This window comes from Anolis carolinensis, chromosome 1 (assembly GCF_035594765.1).
Source record: "Anolis carolinensis isolate JA03-04 chromosome 1, rAnoCar3.1.pri, whole genome shotgun sequence".
In the NCBI taxonomy this organism is placed as follows: Eukaryota; Metazoa; Chordata; class Lepidosauria; order Squamata; family Dactyloidae; genus Anolis; species Anolis carolinensis.
The window spans coordinates 270,290,293-270,305,489 of NC_085841.1; the positions used below are offsets into that span (position 1 = coordinate 270,290,293).

At 49.6% G+C, this 15,197-nt stretch overlaps 1 protein-coding gene and 1 long non-coding RNA gene across 3 annotated transcripts in view; one reads left to right on the forward strand and one right to left on the reverse strand.

Annotated features, from left to right (window-relative positions):
- LOC134295379 (uncharacterized) overlaps positions 1-15,197 on the reverse strand; it is an 86,198-nt gene that overhangs the window by 66,175 nt on the left and 4,826 nt on the right. The gene's annotated exons all lie outside the window — the stretch shown is intronic.
- The window catches only part of abcc8 (ATP binding cassette subfamily C member 8), a 91,508-nt gene continuing 90,306 nt past the window's right edge, over positions 13,996-15,197 (forward strand). For both annotated transcript variants that reach the window (XM_003214741.4, XM_016993201.2), the window contains exon 1: positions 13,996-14,603. In XM_003214741.4, coding sequence (XP_003214789.3) covers positions 14,381-14,603 — 223 coding nt within the window. In that variant the 5' untranslated portion in view covers positions 13,996-14,380. The remainder of the gene's footprint in view (positions 14,604-15,197) is intronic.

Consider the following 15,197-nt stretch of genomic DNA (forward strand, 5'->3'; position numbering starts at 1 on the left):
TCCCATCTGACCAGGAGGACCTCTGTCCTGTCTGGATTAAGCCTCAGTTTGTTAGCCTTCATCCAGCCCATCACAGCAGCCAGGCACTAGTTCAGGACCTGGGCAGCTTCCTTGGCTTTTGGTGGAAATAAGTGATACGAGTTACGTGTCATCTGTGTACAGATGACACCAAACTCCAAATTCTGTATGACCTCACCCAGCGGTTTCATGTAGATGTTGAATAGCATGGGAGATAGAATGGAACCTTGCAGGACTCTACAGGCCACTGGCCAAGGGTTCAAGCAGGCATCCCCCAGCACCACCTTCTGAGTTCAGCCCTCCAGGAACGAGCAGAGCCACTGCAAAACAGTGCTTCCAAGTCCCATCCTAGTGAGTCAACCCAGAAGGATACCATGGTCGATGATATCGAAAGCCATTGAGGTGTACAGGAGAACCATCAGGGACACACTCCTCCTGTCTAGCTCTCTGCGGAGGTCATTGACCAAAGTTATCAAAGCTGTCTCCTTTCCGTGGCCAGGCCTAAACCCAGACTGCAATGCGTCTAGATAACTGGTTTCATCTAAGAATCCCTAGAGTTGAGTCGCGACCACCCATTCTAGAACCTTGTCCAAAAAGGGAAGACTAGAAATAGGCCAACAATTATTTAATGTCAAAGGGTCTAGGGAAGGTTTTTTTCAAATTTGATCTTACGAACGCTGTTTTCAAGCCAGTTGATAGATTTCCTTGTCCCAGAGAGGCATTAATCAGTCAGCCCCACTTTGGCTAGCTTGATGAGCCAGGAGGAGTAAGGACCTAAAGCGCATGTGGTCATTCTCACAGCTCCAAGGATCTTGCCCTTGTCATCAGGAAGAACAAGCTGCAACAAATCCATAAAAACTGGACAAACAGGTGCTTCAGGTACATCTATTGGAACTGTAGCAATGCTGGTGTCTTAAGTCAAGGCGGATCTGAGTAACTTTACCTGCAAAATGATGGGCAAAACTGCCACATCAAGCTGCTGAGTGATCAAGGGACCCACCTTGAGAATCAGGATGATGGAGCCCTTTAACAATGTGGAACAACTCTGCTGGTTTATTTATTGCAGACACAATGCAGGCAGTTGAATAGGCTTTCTTCTTCGTGTACTCTGTGAATGCACACTAATGGAGAAGGCTGCGCCTGCGCAGGCTCCAACGGATACTCTTCCAAGCTAAAGTTTGAAATTTGGCGGTAACCCCGCCCCTCTTCCCGGAGGGTATAAAGGGCGCCCTCCGCGCCCGCTCTCCAGTTCCTTTTTTTCCGCCGCAAAGCTCACTTCGGACTCTTCGTTCTTATGTCAACCACGCGTTTTAAACGGTGCACTCAGTGTGCCGCTAAGATTCCAGATTCCGACGGCCACGCTAAGTGCCTTTTCTGCCTTGGCGAAAGCCACGTCGTCGGTACCTGCCGTTTTTGCCTTGCCTTTACAGCTCAGGCCAGAAGAAATAGAGCTGCAAGACTCCGTGCAGCTCTTTACGAAAAAACTCTTGCTCCTGAGGCTTCCACTTCCACCTCGGCCTCGATGGCGTCCAGGCCTGCTCCGTCGGTATCATCTAAAACCTCGAAAACCTCGAGACCGCGACCGACCAAACCGCCCTGCACGGTGACCACCGCTACGGTATCCACCCGGTCGGGCAAGATGGGCCCTTCATCAACTTCGAGTTCGGTGGCTTCGGCCATTTCCACTCGATCCCGCCTGGCTTCGCCGCCATCTTCTTCCGCCATGAAGATTGCCTTCAAGAGGGCTCAGGAGGAATCCAGACGGGCTCAATCTGACTCGGCAGCTGTGTGCCCGATTCCCCCGACGCCGGGAAAATCGCTGAGGGTTGCGTCGAAACAACCCCCAGCAAAGAAACGAATGATCCAGAGGTCGTCCTCCTCAGCGTCTTCGAAGAAGGACGTCCCCTCCTCTGGGCCTTCCTCTAGGAGATCCTCTCCTATCCAACCAGCACAACGCCTCCGCTCCTCTTCCTCTCCTCATGGTCAGTCCTCGGATGTGGACGCTCAAGCCTCCCCCGACCGGTCGGTCAGGACAGTTATTAAGGCTCCCCAGCCGGCACCATCTCGTCTTCCGGCTCGACAAGAACTCTTTCCCCCGGCTCAAACACCTGAGAGGGGTAGACAGATGACGCGCTTAGCCCGCGCCGCCCAGGCCTCCGCGTCCAAAGGCGTTCCTCCACAGCTGTGATGAGTCATGGGCCATGTAGTCCCGTTTCTGGCACTGTTGTGCCAGATGAGGAGGAGAACTTGGGTTTTTCGCCGTTTCAGTCAGAATTGGAACTTTCCCAGCCAAATTTGGAAACCTTGCACCTGCAAGAGATTTGTCTTCCAGAAGTCTGTCAAACAAGCCCTGAGCCTAAATCTCCTACGTTTTCTCGCCATGATTTTTGTAAACAACAGAGAGGAGTCGATCAGGCGTCTCGCAGGAGTGCTAGGATAGCTGCTAAGCATTCAGCTGATTAAGCCTGCTTCCCATGGGAAAGTTTAGGGAGTCATGCATCTGGACTCAGAAAATAGCTTTCGTTTCTGGTTCTCCAGAGAACTGCTCTTGGGCGGGAAAACGGGACCCTATTTAGGTGTTTTACCCACAAAGGGATCTTGCGGAGTCAATTCGTCAGCAACCGGAGTAGCGTGTGTGGACAGCTACTCCGCTTCCAAGCCTCCGTTCCTGTCGCCAAGCCTTCGTTCCCAGCTTTGTTTACTCCACGAATCCTGCCTTGCTTTCTAAGACTCAGCCTCGTCTTGTTTCCCGGATTTTACCAAGTAATTACCACGGATCTTGCTCTTGTTCCTTGTTTCCTTGTTGCCTTGAATCAAGCCTCGTTTTTCCAAGAATCAAGTTACTTCCTAGCCTCGCTCAAGTTCATGGACTAAAAGACCTTGTCATCTCCCCTCACTTTGCCTGGCAAAGTGAGTGTTTCGGTTATTGGATTACAACTTTGGACCTTAATATTTCATATTGGACATTGTTTCTTTGGACTAATTTTGACCTTTCCTGAAAGGTCTATTTCTGGACTATTTCATACACTTGCTTTTATTAACTTTATATATTCCTTCAATAAAGATATTAGTTAGATTCTGGCCTCTGTGTATGGTTATTGGTGCTCTGCAGCCTGGGTCGTGACAACAGCCGGCTCTCCCTGCTCCTGAGGTAATACCTCATCAGGACTCTGTGCTTGTTTCTCCTCCCCGGTCCCCTCAAGGGCCCGAGGAGGATGACCCCGATATCGAACGCCCCGAGTCGATACTTTCCGCCTCCGTTGTCTCTCTCGGTCTCGACCTCTCCCCGCCTCACGACGCCTACGAGGTCGACCCACCTTCCCCGACAGATAATATTCGGGCTTTCTCCGACCAGATGGTCAGAATGGCAGACGCTCTGGGGATGGAAATTAAACAAACTTCAAAGGCCGTTACCGTCCCCGTTTTCAAGAGGGTTAAAGCCCAAGCCCCGCCAGCCACCTTGCTGCCTTTTCTTCCATACCTCCTGGACGTCATCCAGGCATCTTGGAAGACTCCATCTTCGATACCTCCAACCTCTAAGAAAATAGAGGCCTGGTACCGAACCGATGACGAAGCCTTGGAATGGCTCAAGCATCACCCTGACCCAAACTCCACGGTGGTAAAGGCCTCCCAATTGTCGGGTCGACACTCCAACTCCCCTGCCGACAGAGAGGGCAAACGCTTCGATGCGGTAGGCCGCAAGCTGTACTCCGGTGCTCTCCTCCTTTGCCGTATGGCAAACTACGGGGCCTGCATGGGCGCTTATCAACAGATCATCTGGGAGAAAGCCCAACCCTTCTTCGCCAAGCTTTCTGACGAAGACCGGTCAGTCCTTTTGACCCTCCAACAGGAGGCGGACTCTCTCGCACACCACCAAATTCAAATGGCTAAGCATACCGGTGATACCGCCGGAAAAATGATTTCCCACGCGGTCGCGATCAGACGACATGCATGGCTTCGGTCCTCAGGACTCTCTTCTTCCTCTCGACAAGTGATCGAAGACCTTCCTTTCGACACCCAGGGCCTTTTCAATTCTGGCACTGATGACAAACTTAAGTCCAATCACGACTTCAAGATTCTCGCAACAAAGTGCGGGACCGATCAACCTCAGGCTCAGCGGACCCGATGGTTCCCGCAACGGTACCATCGCTACCCTCAGCCTTTTCGTCACCAGCCGTTTCGACGCTCGTCGAGCTCGAGTCACCACAGTCATCAGCAACAACCTCGCCGCCAGCACCAGGTCCCGAAAGGTCGGGGCAAAGGTCCTGCAGCTGTGCCACAACCCCAACGACGGGCCTGACGCCCACTCTCTCGGGGATCTTTCTATCTCCACTACTACTGCCACTACCATGCCGTTCCTAGGCCCCGACCAGATCCTTCCTCTCTGTTCTTTTCTCGACCGCCTAGCTCCTTTCTACCGTGAATGGGAGTCTATCACCTCAGATGCCTGGGTTCTTCGCATTGTCAGAGACGGCTATGCCTTGGAATTCGAAACTTTGCCACCCACGGGTCACATCCTCCACACCGACCCTTCACCGGAAATATGCGCCGAGGTCGACTCCCTTCTGGCGAAGGGCGCAATCCAGCCTTCTCCTTCCGAGCAGGACACTCGAGGTTTCTTCTCGAGATACTTTACGGTTCCCAAGCGGGGCGGAGGTCTTCGGCCTATCCTCGACCTACGGGCTCTAAACCTCTTCATTCTGCCTTCAAAATTTCGAATGGTTTCAGTGGCCTCCATCCTCCCGATGCTCCGACACGGAGACTACTTCGCCTCTATAGACTTACGCGACGCGTATTTCCACGTCTCGGTGCGTCGATCCCACAGACGCTTCCTTTCCTTCAAGCTCCTGGGACACTCTTACCAGTTCACAGTTCTCCCTTTCGGCCTCGTCACGGCCCCAAGGGTCTTTACAAAGGTGGTCGCCGTGGTGGCAGCGCACCTCAGGAAACAGGGCATTATGGTCTTTCCTTATCTGGACGATTGGATGATTGTCGCGTCCGACCCCTCATCCCTTCAAAACCACGTCTCACAGACTCTTTCTCTCCTGCAACGGCTGGGCCTTCAGTTGAATGTCTCAAAGTCTCAACTCCTCCCAACCACAGAGATCCGCTTCATTGGAGCTCTCTTCAACTCCATCACGGAAACCGCCTCCCTACCGAAGGACAGGTTCCTAGCCCTTCAACAGCACCTTTCTCTCCTCCTCCGCAACCGCAGGATCCGAGCCCACGCGGTCCAAGTTCTTCTGGGTCACATGGCCTCCACGGTCATGGTTACCCCTTTCGCCAGATTACGTCTCAGACCTCTCCAAAGATGGTTTATAGACTCTTTCAAACCCCATCGGCATCCGAGCTCAATGTTTCTCACGGTACCGAACCACGTTCGCCTCTCCCTTCGTTGGTGGCAGGACCCAGCGAACGTTTGTGTGGGACTTCCCTTCCATCCCTCCCTACCGTCAGTCACCATCACGACCGACGCCTCCAATTTTGCGTGGGGAGCCCACATGTCGTACCTCACCGTCAGGGACCTGTGGTCCACCCAAGAAAGGTCTCACCACATAAACTTTCTAGAACTGTTATCAATCTTCAAAGCCCTCCGGGCGTTTGCTCGCTTTCTTCCCCACAAGTCTGTTCTAATCCAAACGGACAACGTAGTAGCCATGTACTACATCAACAAACAAGGGGGTACGGGCTCGAGAAAACTCATGGCTCTCTCGATGGACATTTGGCTATGAAGCATAGCGAGACACATAACTCTGTCGGCAGTTCACCTTCCGGGGGCTCAAAACACTCTAGCAGACTCTCTAAGCAGAATAACGACCTCCCCCCACGAGTGGCGTCTCGATCCCGAGATCCTGGAATCCGTCTTCGACGATTGGGGCTGGCCAGCTCTGGACCTTTTTGCCTCCCCCTCGAACGCTCAACTTCCTCGCTTCGGAGCGAGACTACCTCCAAACTCGACTCCGGACTGTCTCAGAGACGCGTTTCTCCTCGACTGGACTCTCGAACCCGTCTATCTTTTTCCTCCCTTCCCTCTCATCTCGAGAGTAATAGAGAGACTCTATCTAACACCGACATCGGCCATCCTGATCGCCCCTGCATGGCCACGCTAGCCGTGGTATCCCACGCTACTCCGGATGTGTGCGGATCCTCCCCGCACTCTCCCAACTCTCCCTCATCTACTATCTTCGCAGAAGGGACAGGTCCTCCACCCCGACGTCCCGTCCCTACACCTGACTGCCTGGAGGATACTTCCTTAAATTCTCTCCACCCAGACCTGCAGGCGATCCTTCGCGCCGCTCACAAACCGGCCACATCGAAGGCCTATGCTTACAAGCTGGCAAAATTCCAGACTTTCCTTCGGGACCGACGCGTCGATCCCGCCTCTACTTCGATCCCGCTGGTCATGGACTTCCTACTTTCCCTTGCGGATCGTCAACTTTCTCTGGCCTCGATAAAATCCTATCTCGCTGCTCTCTCCTGGCATTTCCAACGTCAGGGACAACTCTCTCTCTTTTCTAACAACCTCATTAAGACCTTCCTTCGAGGTTACAACAACTTGCACCCTCCAGTTCAACCTCCGACTCCCGGATGGAGCCTCGAACTCGTTCTTTCTCAACTAGCCTCAGCTCCCTTCGAACCTATGGCCTCTGCAGACCTTCACCTTCTCTCTTGGAAGACTGCCTTCCTTATCGCTATCACCTCTGCGCGCAGGCCTTCGGAACTGGCTGCTCTCCGGGTGGACGAACCCTATCTCCGTTTCCACCACGACAGGGCTGTCCTTCGCCCGGACATCACCTTCCTACCTAAGGTGGTCTCTGCTTTTCACCTGAACCAGGACATAATACTTCCTGCTTTCTTCCCTAATCCTTCTTCTTCTCTGGAACGGAAACTCCATCTCCTCGATGTCAGGAGAGTCCTCCTTTTCTACAAGGACAGGACTAAGGACATACGTAAGTCACCTAGACTGTTTGTTGCTTACGCTACCCATAAACTGGGCGAACCACTTTCTTCCCAAAGACTCTCACACTGGATTGCTCAGACCATCGAGCTCGCTTATCAGCTGGCCAAACGCCAACCCCCCTCTTCGATCCGCCCTAGATCTACGAGGGGCCTTTCCACCTCTACGGCCTTCCTGAGGGGCGTCCCTCTCGACTCCATCTGTCGAGCGGCTATCTGGTCCACTCCATCCACCTTTGTTTCACACTACAGGATGGACTCAAAGAACCTCAAGGACTCGGCCTTTGCCAGGTCCGTCCTTTCCTCCTGCCTTACCTAATGTTGTTGCCTTACTCAAAACCAGTTTTCGGGTTTATCCTTCTTACAGGCTGACCGTTGTCATCCACCCCGTTTGTAATCAATGTGCTCATGGATTCTTTAACGTAGTGCTTGTGTACTATACTTACCCACTGCACTGAAATGTATTTTTTTGAATACTTCTCCCTCTGTTTTCAGAGAATGAGTTTATGCCTACCTCTGTATTTTCTTACAGACTATTGCTCACTTACAATGTTGTGATTGTGTTCTGGATCCTAACAACAAGGATCGGTTTTTCTTTTTTTTTGCACTATATGCTATTGCATCGCTTCTTTGACCGTTGCATGTGCTTGTTTTTGCACCTTGTGCTCAATAAATGTGTTGTTTGGACACTAGACTGGTTATCGGGTTTGCTATCCCACCTACCTACACCTCAGCTTGCTAGTCTCCATTAGTGTGCATTCACAGAGTACACGAAGAAGAAGGACAGGTTGCTTACCTGTAACCGTGTTTCTTCGAGTGTACTCTGTGAATTCACACAATCCCACCCTTCCTTCCCCACATGCAAACCTCTCCCTTTCTCGCTGCCTTTGCGGCGTAGGAACTGGAGAGCGGGCGCGGAGGGCGCCCTTTATACCCTCCGGGAAGAGGGGCGGGGTTACCGCCAAATTTCAAACTTTAGCTTGGAAGAGTATCCGTTGGAGCCTGCGCAGGCACAGCCTTCTCCATTAGTGTGAATTCACAGAGTACACTCGAAGAAACACGGTTACAGGTAAGCAACCTGTCCTTCTTGGCTGCCTTCATTGCTGCGAAGTAGGCCCTAAGTGAGGCTCTGTGTTTATTTTAAAGTTTTAAAATTGTTTGGTTCTTACTATGTATTTTAATCTTGTAACTTGACTGTTTTATGCATATATTAATTGTTGCTTTGAGGGCTTTGCCTCATGTGAGCCACCCCGAGTCCCCTTTGGGAGATGGAAGCGGGATATAAGAAATAAATTATTATTATTATTATTATTATTATTATTATTATTATTATTGACACAACGCCATTGTATGACACAGCAAACAAGATAGATATGCTGGATTTTGTATAACAAAATCACAAGTCAAACACTTCCCAAGTGTTTAGGACTGTGTGATGTATTTTCGGATGATGCGCACAGATCCCAGTAGGGTGGCCTTTTGCCTTTTGCAGTTGGCAGATCATAATTTCGTCAATGTCTATTGTTTCCAAATGCTGGCTGAGATCTTTTGGCACGGCACCCAATGTGCCGATCACCACCGGGACCACCTGTACTGGTTTCTGCCAGAGTCTTTGAAGTTCGATCTTGAGGTCCTGATAGCGGCTGAGTTTTTCCTGTTGTTTTTCATGAATGCGACTGTCACCTGGTATGGCGACATCAATTATCCAAACCTTTTTCTTTTCCAAAACTGTGAGGTCTGGTGTTCCAGACCTTTGTGTTGTATTCCAGAACTTTGTCAGTCTGGATTCGAAAGTCCCACAGTATCTTTGCATGTTCATTTTCCATTACCTTTGCAGGTTTGTGATCCCACCAGTTCTTTACTGCTGGGAGGTGGTAATTGAGGCATAAGTTCCAATGAATCATTTGGGCCACATAGTTGTGCCCATGCTTTGTCAGATTCATCCCGAGTCGTTCGCCAGCAGCACTCTAGTCTCCGTCTCACTTGCTTCATCACTGCTAGTTCCCTGGTAAATCAAGGGGCAGAGCTGGCTCTGCTAAGCAAGAGGGGATGTTCAGGAGTGAGCATGTCTGCTGCCCTGACTGTCTTTTTCTTCCAGAGGTCCACCATGGTTTTGACAGGATCATCTGTTGCCATGACAGGAAATTCCCCAAGAAACATCAGGAATCTATCTGGATGCATAAGTCTGGTGGGATGGACCATCTTAATGGGTCCCCCACCCCTGCAGAGGTTAGGAGCTGTAGTTAGGCTAAACTTGACTAACTGCATGACAATGGAACGGTGGAAAGTTCCTCCACACTGGCCCTCTCCTTCATACTCACATTAAACACTAGGTCCAGTGTGTGTCCCTCTACATGAGTGGGTCCAGATATAATTTGAGACAGCCCCATTAAGTCCTTCTTCCTTTCTTTTAAACATTATGCCACAAGTAGGAGAATAAGTACTATACTAACTTCAAAAACCAGTGAGATAATGATGATGATGATGATGATGATGATTATTATTATTATTATTATTATTTATACCCCACTTTATCTTTCCCGAAGGGGACTCAAAGCAACTTAACATAAAGCATTAGCAAGTACAAAGGGTGTGTTATGTACCTTCAAGTCCAACTTATGGCAACCCTGTTGCATGGTTTTCTTGGCAAGTTGTATCCAGAAGTTGCTTGCCATTGGCTTCTCCTAAGGTTGAAGGAATGTGAACTGCCCATGGTCATCCAGTGAGTTGAAACCAGGCCTCCAACAGCCCTACACTCAAACCACAATACTATACCGGCTGTCTACAAAGAGTTGGATGGTACTGCGATTCGAAAATAATTAAAATTGCCCATCGCTAGTTAGCTGAAAGGATGGAAGTGCATTTTCCCAGGAACAGAGAAAATACAAAGGATTAGACAGAATTCACCAGATAATTAAATTGCTTAGCTGTTATGGGAAACAGGAGCTGGATCATGAAGCTGCTGTAACTTTTGTGTCTGATTGCTGAAGGGAACCTAGTATCAGTGCGATGACACTTAAGATATACACACCACCATACCTACATAGGTACACCTCATGACTTTTGGAAATACCAGGCACATTAGAAAAGAACCCACTCACTCCATCTCTTCCTTTTGAAGGCTAATGACGGAATAGTTTGTACTTTTCCCATTATGCTATTAAGCACTGCAAAAATTACACAAAAGTCACTGTGCCTAAAGCAAGGTGAAGTGATCTTTGTACACACTTATGTAATGTCACAGTTAATACAAGAAAGTGATGGTATGTTAGCACTACAAATTTTGACTCAACCGAATTACACAAGAACATTTGAGAAAAGAAATGGCATTGTTCATCAATGTAGTTCCTGTCCTGTTGCATCTAGAAGCAATATGTTATGTATTGGTAACTATGCATACCTTGAACCTATACAAAAGTTAGACAAATTCTTTGCTTCTCCCTTCCATAATTTGGGGCAACGGTACAAGTACAACGTTTCTGACTCATTCTGTATAATCAGTCTAGGTGTCTCTCTCCATTTGGGAACATTATGACTGCATTTGTTCACACTTCCTTCTAATGACAGCACAGACGAGAAGCAGCCCAGAAACTATAGGCTATCACAAATAATTTAGCAACAACTATAGCATCTGTTTCATAAATATGTTTCTAAACATGGTTGTACCAAAAAAAAATCCACTAACCTCTGTGTCATCACATTGTTATCAGAAATCCAGCTCTTTTACAAGAGCACTGCCTTGTTAAATTTGTAAACAGAAAGATTCCATTCTGTCCTTGCAAATAATTCAAAGTTTTGAAACTGATTAAGAACATCACACAGGTAGGATGCTTCTGCGCAGACACTGTAATACAGTTTAGAGATGGATTAAAATAAACCCGCTGCACTGTCCAGTGCGAAGTGGGTCCCCAGGAACCAATTCCCAGGCTGGGATGGTGCTCACAGTGTCTGCTGATTGCAGATTGGAACTGAACTCAGGGATGTTATTTTTCCTTAACCAGTCTGCTGAGATGTGCAGGTGCATACATCAATATTCCATTACCTCTGTAGGTCCTTCCCATGTTCTACTATGGGACAGATCCCTTTGGAATGAAATACATCTCATATTGAAAAGACAACTCAGCTGATCTCACCCCTGCTGTTGCATGGTTATTTGGCTCCATCTCTGAATGCCTATGTGCTGCACATGGGAGCTAGCAGCAAGGAACAGCAGGCATAGACTTTTCCATGCTTAGCATTTCACATCAGCTGGAGCCCTTTGTGATTAGAGTTCCAGCTTGCCCCAAAAACTGGCTTCTGGTCACACAGTTTCAATCTATTTTTAGCTAAAATATCAAAATTAACCAACTTATTTTACTGCAGACACTTCCTTACTCTGTGTTTGAAGGTGCCGGGAATAACATAGCTTCTAGACCATAAGGCAAAACTCAGGGCAAGGAACACAGGAAGAGGAGAAATTTTAGGTGGCTTTAAAGAGTGGGGATTCCTCTCTAACCATTACCAGAGTGTATCAGAATGCCAGAAATGAAAGGAAAAGACAAGGTGCTGAACAGATTGCCCTCTGGCACCATGATATGTAGAGCCACTCTTACGAAATGGAACTGCAAAGTGGAGTCTACGACATGCAAGTGTGGAGAAGAGCAAACACAGACCACTTACTACAATGCAGTCTGAGCTCTGCCACATGCACAATCAAGGACCTTCTTACAGCAACGTCAGAGGCAGTTGAAGTGGTCAGCTTCTAGTCAGAGCAAATTTAGCATAATGCCAAGTTTTTAACTTTGTGTTTTTTTAAATACATTACAGCTGTATTCTCAATTTGCTTCCGACACAATAAAAAAATACTGAGATAGGGACATCGGGGGTTTGGAGTGCAAGACTTTTGCCAAGATTTGTTCGGGGAAAGGATGCCATTGCCTTCCTCAGGTTGTGTGTGATTTGCCTATTGGTTTTCATGGCTGATGGAAAACCCATATATAGAATCCAACATTCAAATACAACACAATAGCTCACACCACTCAGGCCCTCACTTGTGGGCTCAACCCACACACTCAAGCTGTCCAACACCAGAGTGGGTTACAATAGTGTTCTCATTGTGTTGGTAGGTGGAGCAGGGCTGGTCCCTCCTTTGGCTCATCTTACTTGGATATTGGAGAATGCTTTCATCTTCAGCTTTCTGACAATTTAGAACATCTCCACTCGGAGGAAAAATTGGAATGAATGTGCCAAAGAGACACAAAAACGCAAAGCCCTCCCTTTCCTCCTTGTTACTAAATACAAGTGAAAAGTCTGTAATGCGGAGCCATGAAACTCTGAAGCAGCAGCCACTCTTCTTGTCACCTCAGAAGGTGAAGGGCTGATTTGGGTGGCCTTATAATATAATAATAATAATAAAACTTTATTTATACCCCGCCACCATCTCCCCAGCGGGGACTTGGGGCGGCTTACATGGGGCCATGCCCAGAGCAAAACAATATAACAAGTATGAATACAACATAATATAGAGCAATAAACGATACAGTAAATAATAATATACAATATACACTACAACGCAAATCACAAAAAACAGCCTTGTGCTCCACTTCAGCCCATTTGTGCAGTCAAGCAAGGTCACATCAGGTGTGGCAGTTTCCCTAAAGCCAGTGGTTTCAACCTGTGGTCCATGGACCACCAGTAGTCCCAAGAACTAAAATATGGTCTGCGGTTACTACACCGTTGCAATGAGAGCGGCTGGTCCCATGAAACCCTCTTATAGTGCCGAGGCAATGGGAATGTTGGGAGGGGAGAGGCTGACTACCTATGAAAGGCAGCGACAACAAGCCTCCTGACTGCTGCTTCTCCTCCTCCTCCCTCCCTCCCCCTGAGCAGAGCTGTTTCATATGGATGTTCCATGGAGCACCTTTATGTCTTCGTTTTTAGACTTTTTTTTCCGTGTCAGGAGCAACATGAGTTGCTTCTGGTGTGAGAGAATTGGCCGTCTGCAAGGATGTTGCCCAGGAGATGCCCAGATGTTTTGATGTTTTTATCATCCTTTTGGGCGGCTTCTCTCATGCCCCCGCATGGAGCTGGAGCTGATAGAGGGAGCTCATCTGTGCTCTCTCCAGGTGGGATTCGAACCTGGCAGCCTTCAGGTCAGCAACCCAACCTTCAAGTTACAAGGCTTTAACCCACTACTCCACCGGGTTTTTAGACGGTTCCTGGGGTTATTTGGGGTGGTGATTCAGAAAATTGCTTGGATAGACCACACCAGCTCTAGATTGTTGAATATGGTTTTCTGTGGGCGAGCAGATGGCGACTACTGGATTTATTTATTTATTTCGTGTCAGGAGCAACTTGAGGCGCTTTTGGAGTGAGAGAATTGGCCGTGTGCAAGGACGTTGCCCAAGGGACGCCCAGATGTTTTTGATGTTTTTACCATCCTTGTGGGAGGCTTCTCTCATGTCCCTGCATGGAGCTGGAGCTGGAAGAGGGAGCTCATCCGCACTCTCCCCAGGTGGGATTCGAACATGGCAGCCTTCAGGTCAGTAATCCAACCTTCAAGTCACTTAGTCCACTACGCCATCTGGGGGCTCCGACTACTGGATGGCATATGTTCTGTATCAGAAACCAGAGCTGGTGTGGTCTATCCAATGCAATTTTCTGAATCAGCACCCCAAGTAACCAAACTGAATCTAAAGTTGACCAAAAATCGTAACCCTTTTGGTGCCAATGTTGGAGAGTGGTCCCTGGTCAAGTGATCTCTGGTCAAAGTGGTACCTGGTTAAAAAAAAAAAGTTGGGAACTACTGTCTTAAGCGAAGCTAAGGTTTTTCTGGGTCTCAGCCAAGGGAAGAAGGCGGCGGGAGTGGCAGAGCGGGACATTTCTTCCCGCGGCCAGAGACTCGGCAGACCCAAGGGCGTCCAGGGCTTTCCCACACACGAGGTGGCTCTCCAGGCTTGACCCCGGGGGCGAGGGGAGGCGGGACGAGCGGGGCTCAAACAAAGACCCGGCGGAGGCGGCGTCGGGGGTTCTCCTTCCTCCTTCCCTCCCTCTCCGCTGCTGGAAGAAGCAGAGGCGCCCTGTCCTTTTGGGAGGCGAGGCTTTTGGCCGCCTTTTTCCCCTCAGCATCTCTCCCCTCCCCGCCTCCTCCTCCAAAGGCATCTCTTTCTCCGCCCGCGCGTGCTCTCTCTCTCTCTCTGTCTCTCGAAGAGCCTTTTGTCCGTCCATCCATCCATTCACCCGCAGCGCGTGCTCTCCCCCCCATCTCCGCGCGCCCCAGAGAGGGCTCCTGATTGAGAGGGGGAGGCCAGGAGGGCTCTCAGGTGGCCCGTCAACCCCACATCCCCCGCGCGCTCCGCAGGCACGCGCACCCAGGCAGACCCGCGCGCGCGAGCGCGCGCAGCCCCGCTCTCTCCCGGTGCATTGCATGCCCGGCCTCCTCCTCTTCGCCGCCGCCGCCTCCTCCTCCTCCCCTCCGCGCCCGGCGCCCCAGTCTCCCACCATGACCTTGGCTTTCTGTGGCACCGAGAACAACTCGGCTGCCTACAAAGTGAACCACGGGGTGCTCAACAACGGCTGCTTCGTGGACGCGCTCAACGTGGTGCCTCACGTCTTCCTCCTCTTCATCACCTTCCCCATCCTCTTCATAGGTAGGTCAGGGGAGGGAGGGAGGGAGGGAGGAGGGCTTCTGTTCTGCTCCACCAGGGGCGCCCCCAAGCCCAGAGAGAGGCGCGCGCCCTCGGCCCACGCAAGCTTCAGCCTCTTTCCTCCTCTCTCGCTCTGCCCTTCTCCCCCCTTCCTCTCGCCTTTTCCGTCCCCCTCTCTCTCCCTTCCCTCTCCAATGATAAGAGTATTGTTGTTGTTGTTTCTATCCCGCCTTATCTCTCTGAAAAGAGAGCCAAAGTGGCAAACACTTAAAATAATACAATATATAGGTTGTTGCGAGTTTTCCGGGCTGTCTGGCCATGTTCCAGAAGCATTATTTATTTATTTATCACATTTGTATCCCGCCCTTCTCACCCGAAGGGACTCAGGGCGGCTTACAACAGTGGCCCATACAAACCAATATAAAACAGCACATAAAAACAGTTAAAACTATTAAAATACGCTGTAAATTAAAATATACGTTTCAAACATAAAATCAGATCCGTTCATCCTCATGCTGTGTCCATAGTTCGGACATTCTCTCCTGACCTTTCGCCCACATCTGTAGCAGGCATCCCCTGAGGTTGGGAGATTTATTA